Source organism: Phoenix dactylifera, chromosome 15, assembly GCF_009389715.1.
Source record: "Phoenix dactylifera cultivar Barhee BC4 chromosome 15, palm_55x_up_171113_PBpolish2nd_filt_p, whole genome shotgun sequence".
Lineage (NCBI taxonomy): Eukaryota > Viridiplantae > Streptophyta > Magnoliopsida > Arecales > Arecaceae > Phoenix > Phoenix dactylifera.
Genome location: NC_052406.1, coordinates 3,348,317 through 3,369,396, shown reverse-complemented (window position 1 = coordinate 3,369,396; position 21,080 = coordinate 3,348,317). Strand labels below are relative to the sequence as shown.

General features: G+C 40.2%; 2 protein-coding genes across 2 annotated transcripts; both read left to right on the top strand.

The window, feature by feature from the left end:
- Window positions 1-1,007: 1,007 nt before the first annotated feature.
- On the top strand, window positions 1,008-10,126 carry LOC113462313 (high mobility group B protein 3-like). Its single transcript, XM_039134122.1, has 8 exons — window positions 1,008-1,121; window positions 1,395-1,480; window positions 7,852-7,980; window positions 8,085-8,142; window positions 8,241-8,285; window positions 8,664-8,744; window positions 8,844-8,927; window positions 9,843-10,126. The coding sequence occupies exons 1-8, from the start codon at window positions 1,023-1,025 to the stop codon at window positions 9,867-9,869; spliced, it is 609 nt and encodes a 202-aa protein (XP_038990050.1). The 5' UTR covers window positions 1,008-1,022; the 3' UTR covers window positions 9,870-10,126.
- A 58-nt stretch (window positions 10,127-10,184) lies between these two features.
- Window positions 10,185-10,770, top strand: LOC103700257 (ATPase 2, plasma membrane-type-like). Its single transcript, XM_039134471.1, has 3 exons — window positions 10,185-10,268; window positions 10,381-10,500; window positions 10,603-10,770. Exons 1-3 carry the CDS (start codon window positions 10,185-10,187, stop codon window positions 10,753-10,755), a joined length of 357 nt encoding a protein of 118 aa, XP_038990399.1. The 3' UTR covers window positions 10,756-10,770.
- The last annotated feature ends 10,310 nt before the right edge of the window (window positions 10,771-21,080 follow it).

Sequence of the window (21,080 nt, the reverse complement as noted above, 5' to 3'; positions counted from 1 at the left end):
ACTTAGGTAGACACTTCATGCTTATAGGCCGAAGATGGATCTTCCTAAAACTCTTTCACTACAGGCAAAAGAGGATTTAACGACATGTTTTTGCCGACGCTTGCTGCAGCGTCGGCATGTCCGCAGAGCGCCAAGATAGCCGACGCATTTTAAAGCGTCGGCATATACGACGCTTGTTAGCGCGTAGAGTTGGCCTAAAACGACGCTTATTAGCGTCGTTGAAAACAACCCCGCGTCCGCCCTCCTCCTCCATCCTCCTCTGCCTCCTCCTCCCTCCTCTGCTCCTCCTTCTTCTGCCTCCTCCTCCCTCCCCTCCGGCCTTCTTCTGTTGCAAGAAACCGGGAGGGCGGAGATCTCCCTCCGCCCGCCACCCATCCCGCCTCCTCTCTCTCCTCTCTCTCTCTCGCTCTCTCGCCCTCTCTCGTTTCTTCTTCGCCCGATTCTTCTCCCTTCCCCCCTCCCCGTTGCCTCGATTCTTCTTCATCCTCTCCCTCGGAACCCCGCATCGCCTCCCATAAAAAATGACCGACGCCGAGCCCTCCTCCCCCTCCTCCGCCGCCTCCGCCGACTTTTCATGCGCCGCCGTCTGCTCCACCTCCGCCACCGCGGCCGAGGACAGCCCGCGGCCGTCGTCGGTGTGCTCCGCCTGTGGCGGCCCCACCGCCTCCATCTCCTCTGCCGCCGGCCGCCACTTGGCTTCGTCGCCGATCTCTCCCACTCTGTCTGCGGCCGCAAGATCTCCGCCACTTTCCTTCTTTCAAGATCTCTGTCATTAATGCAGTGAATAAAAAGGGGAGCGGTTAGGGATACAGTACGGATGCAAAAACGGCTTTATTATTATTGTTGTTATTATTGTTATTATTATTGTTATTATTGTTGTTGTTGTTGTTGTTATTATTATTATTGTTATTGTTGTAACTAGCCTATTAGAACAATTTATCTGTTATGAAATTTATTCTGATGATCTACAGAGCTCTATTTCTGTTTTCGCCGCATTCAGATGCATCTATTGCTTGTTGACCATGGGGGCATTTCTTCTCCACTCTTTTTCAAATCCGCCTTTTCTTATCAACTTGTTCCTGGATCGTTCTACAGCTGTGGAGATGCCAGGAAAACATGTGGTCACTTATATTTGCTGGATTACTTTTATTTTTTGTATCTTGTTGCATTTGAGCTTTTCTTTCATTTGACCTCTGAAGGGCCTTTTGAACCTTGTGTCATTTATTTTCTTGTATCTTGTTGCATCCCCTGGATCTTGCCATAGCTTTATATTGCTCTTAGACAGTTACTGTTTCTTCTTATTATTAGTCTACAGCTGCTGCAATTTCCATTTCTAACTAGCAACTTCTTGTGGTTGCAAGGTTTCATTGTTTTGTTGAACCTCGTTGTAACAGGAACTCCACCTGAAAATGAAGGGAGGAAAGGGAAAAGGGGCAACAAAGAAGGAAACTAGGGAATTACTGAAGCTAGCTGATGACAGGTTACTTGAGCTTTTTTAATGCTGCATCCAGTCAACCTTTGCGATGAAATTGCTAACTTCATCCTATCTGCTGTTGTAGCTTACAATACTTTCTGTTTGTGATGATGGCTTATGATCCATCTTATTTACTGAGTAAACTGATTGAGCCTATGGAGCATGGAAACACTGACACTACAGGAAACTAGGCCCTTTCCCGACGCATTTTTGGAGCTTTGCCGACGCTAATTAGCGTCGGCGAAAATACCCCCGACGCAAAGCCAAGCGTTGGCAAAGCGTCGGATATACCAGAGTGGGAAAAGTTTTTGCCGACGCTTGAGTAAAGCGTCGGCAAAAACATGGATTTACCGACGCTTATATAGCGTCGGCAATAAACCGACAGATCGGTTTCCCCGGACGCTTTTTTGCGTCGGCAATTCGTGATTTACCGACGCTTGTTAAGCGTCGTCGGGGATTAACCTTTCCCCGACGCTTTTAAGCGTCGGAAATTGCTCAATTCCCGCTGCTGCCACGACCTTTTTTACCGACGCGTAAAAGCGTCGGGCAATTGTCTCCGCTCCCTTCGACGCTTTTTTTGCGTCGGCAATTTCTGATTTACCGACGCTTTTAAGCGTCGGAAATTGCTCAATGGCCGGTCTTTTTACCGACGCTTAAAAGCGTCGGGAATTGTCTTTTTTTAAAAAAAATAAAACGATAATCAGTATTATAAATACAAATTACAAAACATATATTATAACAATATGAACCTGTATTACATTGATACATTGACACAAATACTCAGAGCATTCAAAATATGAATATTGATATATCTGATTAAAACTCCATGTTTTTGACTCATATATCAGAAAAGCTGCCATACAAATTACAATGTACTCTGAAAAAGCAAATTACATTGTACTCTGAAAAAGCAAATTACAATGTACTCTGAAAAAGCAGAAACATATACATATCAAGCTCATAAAAGATAATCTAGAATGCATCAGGGACGGGATTCAGCTCCATCATCATCTCTACTAGCGTTTGAAGTATCAGGAATCTACAAAAAAAAAAAAAACTTTAGAAGTTAAGAATAATGTGATACATTAACTCATATATCATAATTGATAATATGTAAAATATTAAAATATATATAATTATTTACCTGAGAAGGGAGAAACCGTTGTAACATGGAAGAAATATTCGTAAGCTGAGACTGCAAATTTGCTTGGTTTTCCTTCAACTCATCAATAGTTGCTTGAAGCCGACGAACTTCTGCAGTGTTACTAGATTCTCTGGCATTTCTTGTATATGTGCCCACTGAAGACAACTGAGTGGGGGTAACTCCAACGCCGTAACCCCTCACTCGACCATAACGCTCTGGGCCCATCAATTCAGCGAGCACTTCAGCTTCAATATTATGGGTCGCGTCGGATGATGATGACCCCCCGACGCGCTCCGAAATAAGATTTGTTGCCCTATCCTATATCTCTCAAAAAAATTCAAATTAATGTATGCCAATAATAAAACCAAAAAAAATACAGCACAAGCCAAAGATGAATACATACAACTATATCTCTTGACTCCTCCCGGACAAAGCTGCCATCTCGGTGGGTGTGAGTCATCCTATAAAACTCCACCCTACCAGGCTCCCTCCCATTATCATCCATCTACAACAAAAAGTATATTTCAAGAGTATTCATGCTATATGATAGAATAATTTAAAATAAATTTAAATTATTTCAAGAAAGCTTACGAATTCAGCTCTACGCCTCGCATAACTCATGGAGCCTGAAGTGTGAGGAACAGTCTGTGATGCTCGAGCAGCTCTACCAATATTGGAATATGTCTTCCCCGAAAAACAATAAACAATGTAATGCATAAAATGTATAAATTTCTAATCTATAATAATAGTAAATACAATCTAAGGTATTGAAAAAATATACACAACCTGAGCTCTCTCGGAAAACCAGTAGTGGACAAGCTCCCTCCACTGATGAGAGATTACATCTGGAGGACAAACACGGGCCACCTCCTCTTCAGTCATGCCCTCGTGCTTCCAATCCGCCTTTAGCTTCGCCTTATATTCTTTCCATTTGCGGTTGACGGACTTCAGCACCCAATCATGACTATTTGCAGGAAGGACAAATTTTGTCTACATCAAAGTCAAAAATGTTATATCAATGTTAAATCAAAAAATAATTGAAGATAGTAAGCAAATTCAATTCTTTACCTCAACAACTCTAAGAAGCTCAACCTTATACGAAGGAAGCATTTCGTTCCATTTCGTATAGTTGAGTGGACACAATTGTCCCTTCCGCGCAACCGATCCTAAAAAAGTTGATAAAATGCTTGCAGCATTCTTGATGGGCTGCCCCAGCTCGTTGCAATGGACGACAATCTTCTCATCCTCAGGTAGGCTCCATACGTCCCGTGCTCGAGTGGGCCCTCGTGTTCGCCTCACTCTCCCCAGTCCATCTATAAAATAACAAGTCCATTAAAGGTAAATGATTTAAAATAGTTAGAACTGGAATGAACATCTAGCCATTAAAAGCAAATGATTTAAAGCAAAATAGTTAGAACTTGAATGAACTCATAAGTCAAGGAGCAATTGATCAGAGCGAATGAAACATCCTTGACTTATAATTATAGCATTCAAAAAATCAACAAGCCAGAATAAAAATATGAACATATTCCTTTGAGCTTAAACTTACTTTTCTCTCTATCTCTCTCTCTCTCTCTCTCTCTCTCTCTCTCTCTCTCTTTTCGGTAGAGAGAGAGAACTTGCTTTGAACCGTATGTAGTCTAATGATAGAAAGTTATCACACACCAAACAATGCAAATTTCAAATATCAATGGAAATATATATCTATATGATGCAAAAGCATCTATACACACACAGTGATATATAAAATGCAAAAGCATACACAATGTGGGGCACATGAATCAATATAAATGGAGACATGCAAGCATGTAATTTATGACAGAGTAGATGTCCTCAAGCTTGTGTGTGCCATTTAATTATTACTCTTATGTAGACAAAATTTCAATTTAAGTTGATAAATAAGAAGCCAATTTTAACTTTTCAAATGTTGAGTAAACAATAGCATAATGCGCGATAAAGCATATACCAACTTTGGCACATGCCTTGCAGTGGTCTCACCTCCACAACCATGTACTTTGTTTCCTTTGCTTCAGTTTTTAACCAGACCATAGGTTGGTACTCACTTACAGAACCATGTTGGCAAGGTGTTTCTCTCGTTTTGTTTATTGGCTGGACTTTAAGATGGTCTAATTTATACGACCATATAAACAAGGGGCTCCTCTTGGTTTTATTTATTGGATGGAAACACAAGAGGGTACGAGGTTTGTAGTTTACCTAAGACTTTCAGGTATCCTGACTCCTGACCTTGGCAGAACTTATTGTACCATATTAATAAACAATCAGGTCCCCTAGACCTTATATGTTCCAATCCATTGCATCTCTCCATAACTTCCATGCTCTGTTTGTTTTCAGATCTAGGCTTGCACACAACCTTCACTCTTTCTCCTTATTTTTTGGATCCTCATTTCCCAATCCATCAGCTGCCCAGCCTCAGAATCTCCCTCTGTTCACTGGCTTTTTCCTCTAACGCGTGCCAATTGCTAGTCGTTGGCACCACAAATACATGCAGAGAGAGAGAGAGAGAGATGATAAGCTCATGGAGTATGACTTCTTATTTAACATCTATACACACACAGTGATATATAAAATGCAAAAGCATACACAATGTGGGGCACATGAATCAATATAAATGGAGACATGCAAGCATGTAATTTATGACAGAGTAGATGTCCTCAAGCTTGTGTGTGCCATTTAATAAAATATAGAAGCATCTTCCAAGCACTATCAAAGAACACCAATTTAAGTTGTATGCTTTTGAGACTAGGTTTATATAAGAAACTAATACATACCAATGCTTGAAAGGACAAAACCAGCCAAGATATCTTCTTCAATCCCTGACAATTTGACCTGGACATTCTCACCAGGTCCAACACATCTTACTTTATTTTCATCACAGTGTATAGCAAGCACTTTTACATTAGCCTTTCATTCCAATTTCAATGCATTCGGTTTGCAGTCCAAAAGGAAATATATTTTTCAAAATACTTCCAATATCCAAAATCATCAAATATGCCATATGTAATGTACTTTTTTAAAGGCAAATGATTTAAAGGCAAAGGATTGTAAATCAAATTACCCAGGACGTCCACGTCATCCGTGTCTGGACGATCTGCAGGTGGAGCGTGCTCCGACTGGGACCCGGACTGAGTATGGGGCTCATCGGGCTGCTGGGAACGATCAGAAGTAGATCCCACAGATGTGTGTTGAAACTCAATATTTCTGAAACGTCTTCCTCGCGGCATATTGTAATCTAGTATGCACAAAAAAGAATCAATATTAGTTAAATATTAAAAGTACATTACTTTTAATATTCTTATAAAAGAAGCATTTGATGTAGGAAAGAGCTCTCCTTGTCATTTGTTAGGTTGCCTGTACTTGCAGTCACACATAATAAAGAACTCAATCAACAATATAAGCAAAAAAGTTACTGATATCTGAAAATCCAGAATAAACACACAACAGCAAAGATACATGACAAAAGCTGAAGCCTCCTTTGTCAAACAGACACCTCGCCAAAATAGATATCTCGTAACAAGTGGGTTTAAGGAATACTACCATCCTCACACATATGAAAAAAATATAATAAAAGTTGTTCTTTTTGAAGATCAACATTGGACTTTTGATCGAAAAGAATGCCAATTGTTTGTTAATTTTTGTATATGAGTCTTTGGTCCCACGGATGTGTGCTGAAACTCAATATCTCTGAAACGTTTTCCTCGCGGCATATTGTAATCTAGTATGCACAAAAAAGAATCAATATTAGTTAAATATTAAAAGTATAGAAATAATTTATAAATTGCAAAATAATTTAATGCATAAAACTAATGTTTTACTTACCATTAAGAAACTAGCCAGCTCTCATTCAACATCCATCCTAGCAAAACTAGTAGAATTCAGTTCATCAATTGGCGGAACATTAAAAGGCATACACTGAGTATAAGTCTCATCATCCTCCTCTGCTAACCTTTTTTCCATATCATACAAGTCCCTTGGTTTAGTCTTAATAACAACAGACCAATCTTTATCTTTAGAGTCTTGCACGAAAAACACTTGTTGAGCTTGAGATGAAAAAACAAATGGGTCATCTTTCAATAACACACCAGTATGTATCAACCTTGAAAAATTTACTAGTGTGAAGCCATTTATATCTTGCCTCAAACCTCTAGATGAGTTTATATCCACCCAATCACATCGAAATAATACTACCTTAAAGTTCCCGTAATAATCCAACTCATAAACATCTGTTAGGGCACCATAATAAATTTTTCCGTCCGCCTCAACCATAACTCCACTATTTTGGGATTTTCTAAATTTTTCACGTTTTTTTGTATGAAATTTAAAACCATTTATAATGAACCCATCATATTTATAATGAACCCATCTTTCTAACGATGCTTATAAGCGTCGTTGTTTCTTAAACTTATAACGACGCTTTATAGCGTCGTTGTTTGTTTCGCTTTTCCAACGCTAACCCAAAGCGTCGGAAAAGGTTTGCTGTGAGCCAACCTTTGCCGACGCTTTCCCCTAGCATCGGGAAAAGTGCGTCGGCAAAACCAACTTTTGTTGTAGTGTGAGTTTAAGTGCAGATGCACACATGAGGTTCTAGGCACATTTGCAGCAAGGCTGGGGCACACAAGTGGTCATTTTGTAATTATATGAGTATTTCCTATGAGTGAAACAAATATATGTTATGACAGAGGGTCCTTCTTCTGCACGTTCAACATTAAGGATTTTACTGTAGCCAAGATCCCTTTGCAGAAGAGAGGTTTTCAACGGGCTATGTTCTAGAAATATATTTGAAGTAGGGATGCGTTCTTGTGCTTTTGGAAGATACTACGATATTGGGAATCTACATTGATCAAATTAAGTATTTCATGAGGTTGCATAACTTTTGTAGATGACAATGTTCAGAACACATGTATGTGCAAGATGTAATGAGGGAATTAATGGAGAAAGATGGATAAAGGATAAATTCTAATGTATGGGCTATAGTATTTATAGGTTGCGTTCATCAATGGCTAGTTGTGAAGATGGGAAATCTCAGTATATGGGAGGATTTTGACATAATGTGTAATAATTGCTGGAGATGGTACACAAACACCATCTTTGCATTTGTGATGGTTGCTGTGTATGCTTCTTTTTTCTGTTTTTCATAATGGTTGGGAAATGCAAGGCTGCTAGGAAGTGAATAGGACTAATATAGTTTATGGTTTTGTATGTTTCTCTATTTCAGGAAGGTTGGGAAACGCAAGGCTGCTATTAAGGCAGATAAGAGTAGCAAAAGACAGGCCAAGAAGGAAAAAAAGGCCGAAAAAGATCCTAACAAACCAAAGAGGCCTCCTAGTGCTTTCTTTGTTTTCCTGTAAGTGCCCTTGCAATTCTCTTGTTTCACGTAGAGGCTTCTACTTTGTAGTTCTACATTTTGTTTCCAGATATCATTAACTTCTTGCAACTTTAATGTTGCAGTGAAGAGTTCAGGAAACAATACAAGCAGGAACATCCCAATGTGAAGGCTGTCTCAGTTGTAAGGAGATACACAGACAGAATCTACTAAATCATTATCGAATCATCAGTTATACTTCGGTTCATGGATTTAAGTGACATTTGATGTTGTTACTGAAGGTTGGTAAAGCTGGAGGAGAGAAGTGGAAATCATTGTCTGATGCTGTACGTATTATTTTTCAGTTAAAGAAATAGAAATCTTTTCAATAAATCGCATAATAATGATGACAGATCTGGGATTCTGGCTCAGTATTTCGGAACTCTGTATGTCTTTTTGTTTGCTTTATCTGTGCTAAGATTGCCTGTGACTGAAGTGGTCTTGTCTTGATGGTCGTTAAGATGTATATAACTATTTTAATGCATACAGGCTTGACCTTATTTTAGTTGAATTTAAATGTAAAACTATAGATAGTATGGCGGTGAATGTTGGGCTTTTTATAGTAGAATCTTTTCCTATCTTTGTTATCGGAAACTTCTGAATGATGGTGGCTCCTCTCATATTGCACATCGTATTGCAAATAATTTGTTTTTCTTAATTGTCAGGAGAAAGCTCCATATGAAGCCAAAGCTGCAAAAAGGAAGAGTGAATACGAAAAGCAAATGTCTGCCTACAACAAGAAACAAGTACTAAACAAAGCTAGTCTTCTTGCATGTTTGAATGGTAGCATGTGGAACATTACTTTACAATGGTCCCTGGTTTATTTTGCTATACTTTTTATTCAGGAAAGTGCGACTGATGACGGTGATGAGGAATCTGATAGGTCAAAGTCTGAAGTCAATAATGAGGATGAAGAGGAAAGTGGAGAGGTAAGCTTCTTAGAGCTCTTCCAGTGATTGATTTATGTTGAACTTTACTTGTTTGAGCCTTCCATGTCTGTGATTTTTTTCCTTAGCACCCTAAATCAGCTTAGGAGATCTCTCCTGGACCACTTGGAAGGAGATGCGCTGTGCTTTTAAAAAGAAGAAAGCTTGTTATTAATGTACTTGTGCATTACTTAGTCAGATGCTTTTCAACTTGTCCTCGCAGATCTAAGTAGTAGGAAATTTCTAACATTGCCTTTAGACTATCTTTTTGATAACTGGAAGAAATTAAATTTTTTAAAGTTTTGTGGCTGGAGAGTAGTACAATTTGTGGACGTGCGATTTGTGGGGGTTTCTTTGCCAGCATGTATGTTTTGTGGGGTCAGGTAGTTGTAGCTTCTCTCTTTTCTATTTGTTCTAGAGGACTTGTTGCTTCAGGTAGCTCTATTTGCAAATGCTGCATCTTATTTCTGTGACCATGTTTTGGTTGATTTGTCTGGTTTTCATCTGCACTTTACCGTTTCTAGGCTCTACAACCGGCTAGTGAACTGTCATCATCATCTTCACCTTGTGGTCTTTCCATGAATGTTAGTTTGAATCCATTGCATGTTATGCTTGAATGCCAGGTTGTGCAACCTAGCACGAGGCATCAGTCTATGTAAGATTTGGTGCTTTGATTGTCGTTTCTTAACCAAAGCAGCTGTTTTGTTTTTCTCTTGAATAAAAATGTGCATCGCTCTTTATGATTTGTAAAAGGAAAGAAAAGGTGCAGATGTTTCTGCATTTCTTCTGTCTGCATGAAGAATCAATAGCGGTGTATGACAAGCCTGCTGTCATTTTATTTTATTTTTTGGAAATCATGAGCATCTTTTGTACGTTAAATTTTGGGAATTGTCATTTCTGATGTGAGTGTTACTGCAGGAGGAGGAAGATGAGGATGAGGATTGAAAACGGGGACATCTTGACTACTATGGCATTACAGAGAAGCCTGGATGTGTGACTGTGCCGTAGGTCAAAGTTGCCGGCCTTTGAAATGATAAACGATGTCGTTCTTGTGCCTTTCTATTTCCATGTTAGGCTTTGTATATTTGTTTCACTTATCTTGCTTTTATTCCCAGTGGAACCTATCCTTGCAAAGGATACTCATCCTTGTATTAGTCTTATTAGTTGCTATTTTTTAATCCCAACCATAAAACTATGATAAATCCCGTTTGTTGGAGCATTTGCATTCCTGACGGTGGTCATATTATCTACTCGAATTTGATGATGCTTAGGTATCTGTGTTCATGGCAACGTGCTATATACTGCATCTCGCTGGAGCAGATCAAGAACGAGACCGTTGATCTCGTAATATATACTGCACTGCTCCTTATGATCTATTTATACCTTGTCTTCGAGAATCATACATTTGGCTCGTTCATTCTTTTTTCTTTTAATCCGTTTGTTTTGTTTTGTTCAGGAGAACATTCCGGTCGAGGAAGTCTTCGAGCAGCTGAAATGCAGCAGGGAGGGGCTCACCTCCGCCGAGGGAGAGCAGCGTCTCCAAATCTTTGGCCCCAACAAGCTCGAAGAGAAGAAGGTACGTCTGTATATCTCCCTCCCTCTCTTCGTTTCAAATTTAAAAATTTAGTAGTGCTTGTGATATTAGCTGACGTCTTTCTTGGTTTTGGAATGCTGGCAGGAGTGCAAGCTGCTCAAATTCTTGGGGTTCATGTGGAACCCGCTCTCTTGGGTCATGGAGATTACCATATCACTTCTTTCATGTATATACATTACAAATTACTGTAAAGACTTCTTTCCATGTTGGGACTTTCATATATTGGATAATATTTAGTGAATTATTGATGCAAGTTGGGAATAAAACTGGATTGGGCTAGTCGGAAGTTGGGAATTATTGATGCTAGTCGGAAAAGCCGTTTTTGCCGACGCTTTAAAGCGTCGGCAAAAACGCAAAACTGGATTGGGCTTTATCGACGCTTTAAAGCGTCGGAAAAGCCGTTTTTGCCGACGCTTTAGAGCGTCGGCAAATCCCTGTTTTTGCCGACGCTAAGAGAAAGCGTCGGCAAAAACCGGACCCACGCCCACCTGCCCGACGTCTGACCCACGCTTTGGGGTGTGTGGGCTGGAAATTCGCCGACGCTTAAAAGCGTCGGTAGAGACCAAAAAAACCGCCGGGAGATATCATTTCTTTTGTAGTGTTTATGCTTTTATTTTATAAGGCTTGTAGCCAAAATTGCATGCCTCTCCAAAAGATAAGATTAAGAACACAATCCTTGATGCAATGCTATGTGGTGGATTCCAAACCCTAGATCTATTTACTTTGATAAAATTTCAATCCGTACTCATACTTTGATTTAGTTAAATCAAGTTAGCAAATCCTTCTTGTTGATTTATTTTTAAAAGAAAAATAACTTATTCTTCAATCCCTGTGGACCGACACCCGTAATCACTATCCTACGGGATACGTGCTATTGCGTGGTTTATTTTCAAAATTGAAAGAACCGATCACCAATGCATTCATAGATGAAGATCGCAGCATTATTAGCTTCTCGCCAATGGCTTTTCCATTAAAGACTATGTGAAGTTTATCCTACACTTTTCTCTTCTTGTTCATTGTGCTTCTCTCTATATAACTACGACTGTTGTGTGCATTGTTCGTGTTGAAGCCTCATTGCTTCATGGTACTCGAACTTTGATATAAATAGATGGCTGGTGGTCGGAAGAAGAAATAGAGATAGAACCAAAATTAGAATCAGTCTAGGGCTGATGTTCATGAAGAGCCACATTGATGAAATGAATACCAAGATATTGAGATAGAAGAATTGACAAGGTAAGTAGATCTCTCGACCATGTATTTGGCTTTTGTCGAGGATCGAACTTCTTTAGACCACACTATGAAGATGATTATGTTGATGATCATGTTGAGGATCGCGTTACATAGCCATCTGATTTGACAATCAAATCCTTGAAGGAGTTATACGTTAGGGACCTTTCGGATGGGATGACAAAGATACTGGATTGTTTGAACACCTTCGCATGCATCATTGAATACAAGGATGTGTCCTAGAAGAGAAGAAGGTGAAGTTGGTATCCTGAAAATTTAGAGACCAAGCTTTAGCTTGGTGGGAGCAATTCTAGAAAAGATCATGAGTGGATGGGCAAACCACACAGCATCTACCTTTCAACTATACCCAAAACTTGTACCAACGCCTCTAGAATTTTCAACATGGAAACAGATCTATTGTGATTACATTGAAGCACACTATCAGTTCATTGCTAGAAACAAGTTTATGGTGATGGAGCAATAGATGACCATATACATAGGTGGGCTGCACCAATCAATCCAAGACACCCTCAATCTGCACTTGGACTGTGCATGAGGCATATGATCATGCTATTATTGAAGAGAAGCAGCAAAACCAAAGGATGTTCCAATCTATTGGACAAGATAGTAGATCAAAAGAGATGCATGGAGCTGATGTTTAAAGAAATCCTAGTCGGGGAAGACCTGATATCCTACCATGCCGAGGTGGCCAAAAAGACTCAAGATAGTGGTTCAAATCTCCGTTGTTACAATTATGGAAAGATAGCTCATACATGAAATAAGTGCACAAAAGGTCAATTTTTCCTCCAAAATAATAGCTATTAGTTGAAGGTAATGAAGGATCTGATGTACATGAGGACGATATGGGCCCAACCTATGATGAAGTTGACAATGTAGGAGATGAAGGGGATTGAAGGGAGATATTGATAAGTCGCTTGTTATCAGAAATAGTCTTATGGCTAAGTTTGCAAGGTCGTAATGAATAGGGAAAGCTAGGAGAATGTCACATCTCAAGAGGCTATTACAAAGTAACTCTACCTATAGAGAAGCATCCTTGGCCTTATAAGCTTTCTTGGTTCCAGAAGGAAAGTGATATAACCATAGATAGTGGATGTTTGGTATTGTTTTCGATTGAATAAAAGTATTTTGAAGAAGTTCGGTGATATGTAGTTGCCATGGATGCATGGCACCACAGTTTCGAGGATTTCGCAGTTTGATGGCACCAACCATTGATTGTTCGAAGGGAAAGTCTTTCCAATGGACACCAGAGGGCCGGCGAGCTTGGACAAAATCAAAATCAAGAGATTTGAGCCGCACCAGTCTTTAGCTCTTCCTAATTTCAATGAAGTTTTGTGGTGGAGTGTGATGCTTCTTCAAAGGAAGTTGGACCTATATATTCTCAGTCAAGAAGGAAGGCACATAACATTCTTCATTGAGAAGCTATATTCACCTACTCATGATGCTTAATTTTATGTGGTTGTTCAAGTTCTCTGGCATTAGAGGCTTTGACATCAAGTGTTTATTCTACTCATCGATCAGGAGACTTTGAGGAATGTTCAAGGGAAGGATATGCTGGGTAATTGGTGGGTGAGTTAGGTGAATTTTCTGTCTGCAGGAGTACCACCTCCAAATCATAGGTTAGGATCTTTGAATTGGGTAGTTTTTTGCTTCTAGGAGGAGGGCATGACTGCTTACTGTCATGAAGGTCCGAGCGATTGGTTTGGACTCTTTTAGATATCCGTATGCAGAGGACCAATGTTTAAAGAGCTTGATGGCTGAAGTGTAGTCTTGCAAGAGGCCTTGACTACAAAGTAAAAGATGGTCATATATTTAGAGGAGTCCAGCTTTGCATTCCAAACTACTCATTGAGGGAGAAGATCATTGAGGGGCTCCATGGACAAGGTCACTTCGGGAAGGACTAAATATTTGCTTTGGTCTACAGTGGCTACTCTTGGTCCAAGATGAAGCATGATGTAGATTGTGTTCTTGGAATCGCCAGAAGAACACAGAGGGATTGGATCCTGTTTTTGTTCTTGTGGATCGCCTTTCCAAGATGGTGTGTGCCTTCAATATTGTTAAATTGTTCTTCAAAGAGACAAGTGCATCTCGAGTCTATTCATAATTCTGTCTCCGAATGGATTAGGGGCGCAAACGGGTTGCTTGAGCTCGAGTCGGATCCGAGCTCGACTCCACTTACCTACTACCGGGCTCGAGTCGAGCTCGAGTAAGAAAAATTGCATATGCATGCGCTCAACTCAGCTCGGCTCAATTGCACCCCTAGAATAGACTGAAGCAGTAGGCAAAAAAAAATCCATGCAGTTACCTTTCATGTTATATACACCAGAATTCCGTGGTGTGCATACATCCACATGTATGCACAGCATAGGAAATGCTCTCAAGCATTTCCCTAGGTTCATCCACTTCATCCATTTATACAAGAGATTTTGTTCCCTTGCTTGTGGGTGAGAATCAGGTGCCAATTCTACCATTCATCAAGCTCCAACACAAGACAGTTCTCTATATTTCTGTGTTGAATACCAAATTTATTCTCCGTTCTTTTGATTTCCATCTTACAACATCGATGATTGCAGCCAAAACTTCAACTGTTACCGTAGAATTTCATATAAGTATCTTCATGAAATAATCCCATTTTTTCCACCATTTACTTAGTATTCCACTATTCAAGACTGTCACGGCATGTTCTTTTGATCTCCATCTTCCAACTACGATAATTAAAACGAAAAGTTCAGCTCTTGCTATAGAATTCTACAGCAATTATCTTTACAAATAATCCTGTTTTCCCACCTTTTACTTAATATTCTACTTTTCTTGACTCCGAATTAGGATTGGGATGTATGAATTGACAAATGGAATTGAATCATGAAATTTAAGCGGAGACAGATGGCTGCTGATCATGAAGAAGACAGAACTAGAATCAGACAACAAAACAACTAGACAACTAAATTGCTGAAAAACATCAGGGAACGAATCATACTCCTCTACCTCCTAATGATGGCCCACCGGTGGAAGAAGCGGGTGTTCCTGTTGCCCTCCTTCATCCATGGGATCTGGGACTTCTGTCTCCAGAACATCTCCTGCTGCCTTAGTAAGGAGTGGTGCATGGCGAGTTTGTGCCGCAGTACACCCAAGTCGGCCTCCGGCAGCCCACCCATACTATCCTCCCTCCCCTAAAGCTCAGCAATAGACACCTCCACCTCCTCCGGCCTTCTAAATATATCCTCTACTACCTTGCAGTTTCACCTGCGGAGTCTGCGCTTGGTAAGCTCTAGCCTGCACGAAACCCTCTACATGACATCACCTCGCACCGGCATCGTCCAAGCCTCTCAAACAATGTTCCAGGATTTGGGGTACGACAACCACATCTTCTTAAAGAAGAACGGGGGTCGATGGCTGATGTAATCTGCTATAGAGATCAGGCGCAGGCAATGGTTAGAGGTGATCTGGGGACCTTGATAAGCCAGGAAGCTCTGGAACCTCAAGTTCATTCACCGCATGGTTCTGGGGACCTTGAGGTAGATTTTTTTTTGGGGACAAAATTGGCCTATACTAAATGGCCAAGTAGGAGTGTTTGGTTGTGAACGAAACATGGAATAAGATAGAATACCTAGCTTATTCCATTCCCATTTCACCATCCAAACATAGTTTTAAGGAATAGGGATCTGGAGTCTTTGTTCTCCATCAATTACCCATCAAACAACAAAGTTTCCTATTTGTTCCTATAGATCTTGGATACCTAATACCAAATAGGCATCACATGCTATTGTCAATTGTCCAAAAACATCCATGAATAAAATAAAAATACTTTATCAATACCTCAAAGAGGTATGGCATATGTAAAACATGGCTTTATTAGGGTACTAATACTGTTGGTAACATCCTAGTGCACAGTCAAGGCCTAGTTATAGCACCCTAGATAAGCATTTTATGAAAACTTATTAGTTGAACCGCGTACACTTTGCACTGCTGCTAAATTCATCATGGTGCATATTGCTATTACACATATAAAGAAAAAAAAAAGAGGAAAAAGTAATTACTATTCCACGTGTTGCTTTCTGGTTGGACTAGTCCATGTGAACTTAGTCTAACAAATAATTTATCAAGGGAGTGGGATCAGGATGGGTGGGGGGCGGAGTTTAGTGGCGAGCTTCAGGTTAGGCCTGATTTCTGTTTGGCCTCCATAACGTAAACCTAAATTCAATCCTGAGACATTTTAAACCAAGCCTAAAGCCCGATCTAAAGCCGAGGCTAATTTTTAACCCGATATACCACCTAGCCAAAAGTCCACATATATCCTTATTGAAATTTCTTGTTTAGCTTAATTCTAGTTAAGTACAGTCATCTAATGGCATAGTCATAGCCATTAGTGGGGATTTAAATAGCCACTCTAATGTTGTCGATTGGTAACCACAATTCGAACATGATTTTTCTTCTAAAACACCTTCTATAGTAATATATATTTATCTCAAATCTAGGGGTACCTATGAGTCTTGGTTTGAGGGGACCCTAGAGCACTATAATATCCATCAATTCGAAATTCAAATTTGAACCAGTCAAATTTAAAAATCTAATCAAAAACATGTCAAAACTGGCATCCTTACTACCACCAACGATTAAACACCATCTATCATGCCCTAACATGATACTGCCGACAGGGTAGACACCTCACAAGGCTCAGCCCTGTAAAGTATCTCAAGCCTAATCTATCAATCAACTAAATACAATGTCAGCTAGACAAAGATATATATGGAAAGGATCTAAATAACTTCCTGCACATAACCTAGCTTAAGGTCTATGAGCATCCAAATCTTAAAGTAATAAAAAAAAATATTTAACACAAGCATAACGATACCAACATTTGGTATGGATTAAATAATAGTTCCACATGATGATATAATACCATTCGAACAACTACAATACAAGGTTCTGACCAACAAGGTCTCAAATGAAAGAAAGTTTGATAATACTATTAAATAATAGTTCCACATGATGATATAATACCATTCGAACAACTACAATACAAGGTTCTGACCAACAAGGTCTCAAATGAAAGAAAGTTTGATAATACTCCAACTGCATCCTCGAGACAACTAAGTTTTACTGATTCGTTCATCTGGAAAAGAAGAAAGCTATAAGCTTAACAACGAATAAATTCTTAATTGTACACACTTCAATTTAAAGAGAAATTCACCAATTTTAAAAAAAAAACCAATTCAATATACATTTTGTTTTATTAAAATAACAAGTATAGAAGTATGAAAATACACAAATAATGGCTATGCATATAATATGAAGATTACCACTAACTTAATAGCTAAAATAATTTACAATTTCCAAGTTTGGACATGTTCAAATAATACATCATGATTAATAACTTATTTAACTTTCAGTTTGTTGTCCATTTTCGTCATGATATTAGGCAACCAATGTCATGATTCACCCTATGACAAGCATCTTCTGTTACACGATCATGATTTGCCCCATGATAGGCTTCAATCGGTTGTCATGATTTGCCTAATGACAGGCATCAATCAACTATAAAAATGTCACACAAAAATCCATAACAATAGTCCCAATAATAATAACACAATTAAATCTATCAATAAAACTCACTATCAAAAACTCATGAAGTTTTTATTCTATAATCCCTTTTATACATAATTGATCCCATGCCATGTGAACTACATTATGTATACACTCACTAATGCGAAGAATGCAACCACTTCAATAAAACATGTAATAAAACTTCCACAAAAAAGTGTCTTATAGGAAAAATACAATTCTAAAATTCTAATAGATTAAAGAGTACATAAAGAGAGAACTTGCCTCAAAAATACTTGTGAACAACAAAAAATATCTCAACACCTCAACATATCAAAATAATAATACCAATATAAAATTAATTAAATAAATGAGAACTCATATTGTAAGGATCCATGGAGGCATGTGTTTGGTCTCTTATTGGCTATGCACTATGTAGTGAAAGAATAGATGCCCTATAAGCCAATCATTTGATGGGTTTCTCTTTGTAATCCTCCAAATCATGTACTTTGACACTCGATATATATCAATAAAGGCATTGTGTTTCATCATTTGCTGCTTATCTATTTTATTATTGGATGATGAACCCCATAAATTAGGACATTGGTTTTAGGGTTATGATGAGATCATACCAGTGAGACCTAAAATCCTAAAATCCTAATTTAGAATATTTCCAGTCAAATTGGTATATTGAGTCGGGGATCAATATTACCGGAAAGACTGGCACATCTTATGTATGCTCAATATAGAGGGTGATTGATCTCATAATCACTTGTGTGAGACACTAATACAAAGATGTGGGTGCTCATTAGAGGAATGAGTTCACTGAAATGACCAGCCATGAGAACATCTTATGGATTCTTACTTAATTATCAAAAGATGGTTCTCATAGCGGGAGTTGTGCAAGTGATCCTTAGACCTGAGATCACCATGGTACCTTGTGCACTTGAAGCTATGTTTTGGTTTACCCTCATTCACGACATTGCATTGTGTACGGGGTATTCTGGATATGGTGGATTTTGTACGAAGATTGTGAGTAGGTCAACAAGGAATCAGTCACTTCTAGTAAGAGAAGGTAACATCCTACTTACTCTAATCTTATGATGATTCAAGAAGCCTTTGATCAAAGCAAAATGAATATTAGAAAGAGTTTCTAATGTTTCATTGTTTGAATTATCATATAAAAGATTGAGAGAGACATGAATAAGTGATTGAGTTTGATATTGATCCATACTCATGCACTTATTCAGGATGTAGTATGACTGAGGGATTGAATTGTACAGTAACTTGCCACTGAAGGGTATGTTTGGATTTGTCCAATACATTCCTCATCTTCCGGGTAGACGTGATACGTTGCTAGACGTCAATCATGTCTTGTGGGTTGATTGGATCAAAGAGTTTGATTAGATCAAAGCATCAGAAAGGTTCTGATTGCTAAGTCAGGTTTAGCACTAAATTGAACCTAAATTGGATTAGAGGTATTCTAATCAGGTTAGGTCAACTTGCACCTGCACCTACTACTGGCTAAGATAAGGAACCCAATGGGTCACACACAAGGGAATTGATCAAGGGTCTAATTGGATTAGATCATGTTTGCAAGATGAACATGCTAGCACATGTTGCAAACCCTAGCTCCTGATTCAAATTAAATTCGAATCTGATTCTTAGGTTAGGTTGATCTAATATGATTAGATCATGACCTAATATGGGTTAGCCAAGAGTTGGAACCCATTTGGCTTTAATTAGACCTGATTTGATTAGGTTTAATGTTTTCTTTAAGTTGGTTAAACCCAATTGGATTGGGTTTGATAGGGCCTTCACTTCTGGACCATTGGATCGCTTCCTGGATGAAGGATCTGGTCCACTGGTTGGCACCTTCATCTGGACCATTGGATGGATTCCTGGATGAAGGATCTGGACCATTGGTCAGCGCCTGAATCTGGACCACTGGATGGATTCCTGGATGAAGGATCTGGACCATTGGTCAGCGCCTGAATCTGGACCACTGGATGGCTCTCTGGATGAAAGATCTGGACCGTTCCTCAGCGCCTGAATCTGGACCATCGGTGATGGCATCTTGCTTCTGGACCATTGGATGGCACCCTGGAGGATGATGCCTTGATCTGGACCATTAGATGGTGCCTAGATCTGGACCATTGGCTTTGGTTCACTGCATTTGGGCCCTTGGATCATCAGGATTTAAGAGGGAGATATGAGAAAGAAGTTGATACACCCTTCTCCTTAGCACCCCATCATGATGGGATGCATCTCTTGGCACATGCCTCATCATGATGAGGTGTGTGGATGGGATGCATCCCTTTATGATGCATCCCTCCATCTCTTATAAATAAGGAGGTGCCTTGGGGTTCTAGAGATCATCCAAGAAAAAGCCTCTCCTTCTCTCTCCCTTATCCCTTCTTTCTTACAAGCCTCTCTCTTTTGTCCTAACCCAAGACAAGAGGATCTTCTTTAGGACAAAAAGGCTAGTGAATGTTTTAGAGGTAGAAAGGAAGAAGGAAGTGAAGGAAAATCAGCCAATTAAATTCTTTGAAAGGATTGAACAATTAGAATCAAGTTTTGGTGGAGCTAGAGTCTTGAACCCATTCCTGTGTGGATCAACATCGGAGGGTGAACATTTGGGCACCTTAGGACATCTTCAGACATATTGGATATAGCGTGATAGGTATTCTTCTATACCAAGATTATATTTTCTACATTATTTGGTTATACTATTAAGGTGATCTTGGCTTATTAGGGTTTCATATAATGGGTTTTATAAGAAAATTTTATAATCCCATATCTTCCGCTGCGCCCTAGGGCACTGGGAAACCCAACACGTAGATCTTGGATACTTAATAACATCTTACGACTAGCTTTTTTAGATGAGGCACTGAGTTGTTACAAATTATATCATAGCAGATCTGGCCTATGACCCATATAGACTAAGAGACAGCTGCAACATGGGTCCTGTTATGGGGGAATTGAGCCGCCATGCCCCACGTGATCGGCACGCGTATCCAGGAAAGCTACAGCTGCCCTATGATCCAGCACTCCGACCCCGAGTCGGACCTCCTCGGCTCCGCAGCCCGACCCCGGGTCGGCTGCCCTATGATCCAGCACTCCGACCCCGAGTCGGACCTCCTCGGCTCCGCAGCCCGACCCCGGGTCGGCTGCCCTATGATCCAGCACTCCGACCCCGAGTCGGACCTCCCCGGCTTCGCAGCCCGACCCCGGGTCGGCTGCCCTATGATCCAGCATTCCGACCCCGAGTCGGAGATCTTTTGATAACGACAGGCTATTCTCCAGAGGCACGCCGCGGCCTCCTGCTCCACTACTCCCTGCAACGGCTGTACCCGATGCTGCCCACGATCTCCTGTATCGACCGTACAAAGCGGAGCTCCACTACGCCCTGCCATGACCGTACCCGGCGCTGCTCCACGACGCCCCGTAACGGCCATGTCAGTGGCCATTCTATCGTGCCCCACGACGACAAACCCCCCTGAGAGACCTCCCAGCCAGGTATATATGCGGCTGGGGGGAGAAGGGGGGGGTAAGCAATACCTCCCAGAGCACTCTCTCCCACTTGTGATTATCATCTCTCCTCCTCCAATCTCCTCTGACTTGACCGTCGGAGGGCCATCACCACCCTGGTGGTGGTGCAAGGCTTGTTTGCAGGTTCCTTGGCGGAAGGTGGAGCGCAACCAGCACCAACCAAGACAACTCAGGCGGAACCCCGTTCACACCGTCGTGTCAATCGTTCTCGGTTTGGACCACCA

Coding starts and splice junctions, on each gene's coding strand:
- LOC113462313 (XM_039134122.1), top strand. CDS start 1,023: ATGGGGGCATTTCTTCTCCACTCTTTTTCAAATCCGCCTTTTCTTATC. Junction 1,481..7,851: donor CTGAAGCTAGCTGATGACAG/GTTACTTGAGCT, acceptor TCTCTATTTCAG/GAAGGTTGGGAAACGCAAGG. Junction 8,286..8,663: donor GGAAATCATTGTCTGATGCT/GTACGTATTATT, acceptor CTTAATTGTCAG/GAGAAAGCTCCATATGAAGC.
- LOC103700257 (XM_039134471.1), top strand. CDS start 10,185: ATGATGCTTAGGTATCTGTGTTCATGGCAACGTGCTATATACTGCATC. Junction 10,269..10,380: donor AGAACGAGACCGTTGATCTC/GTAATATATACT, acceptor TGTTTTGTTCAG/GAGAACATTCCGGTCGAGGA. Junction 10,501..10,602: donor ACAAGCTCGAAGAGAAGAAG/GTACGTCTGTAT, acceptor GAATGCTGGCAG/GAGTGCAAGCTGCTCAAATT.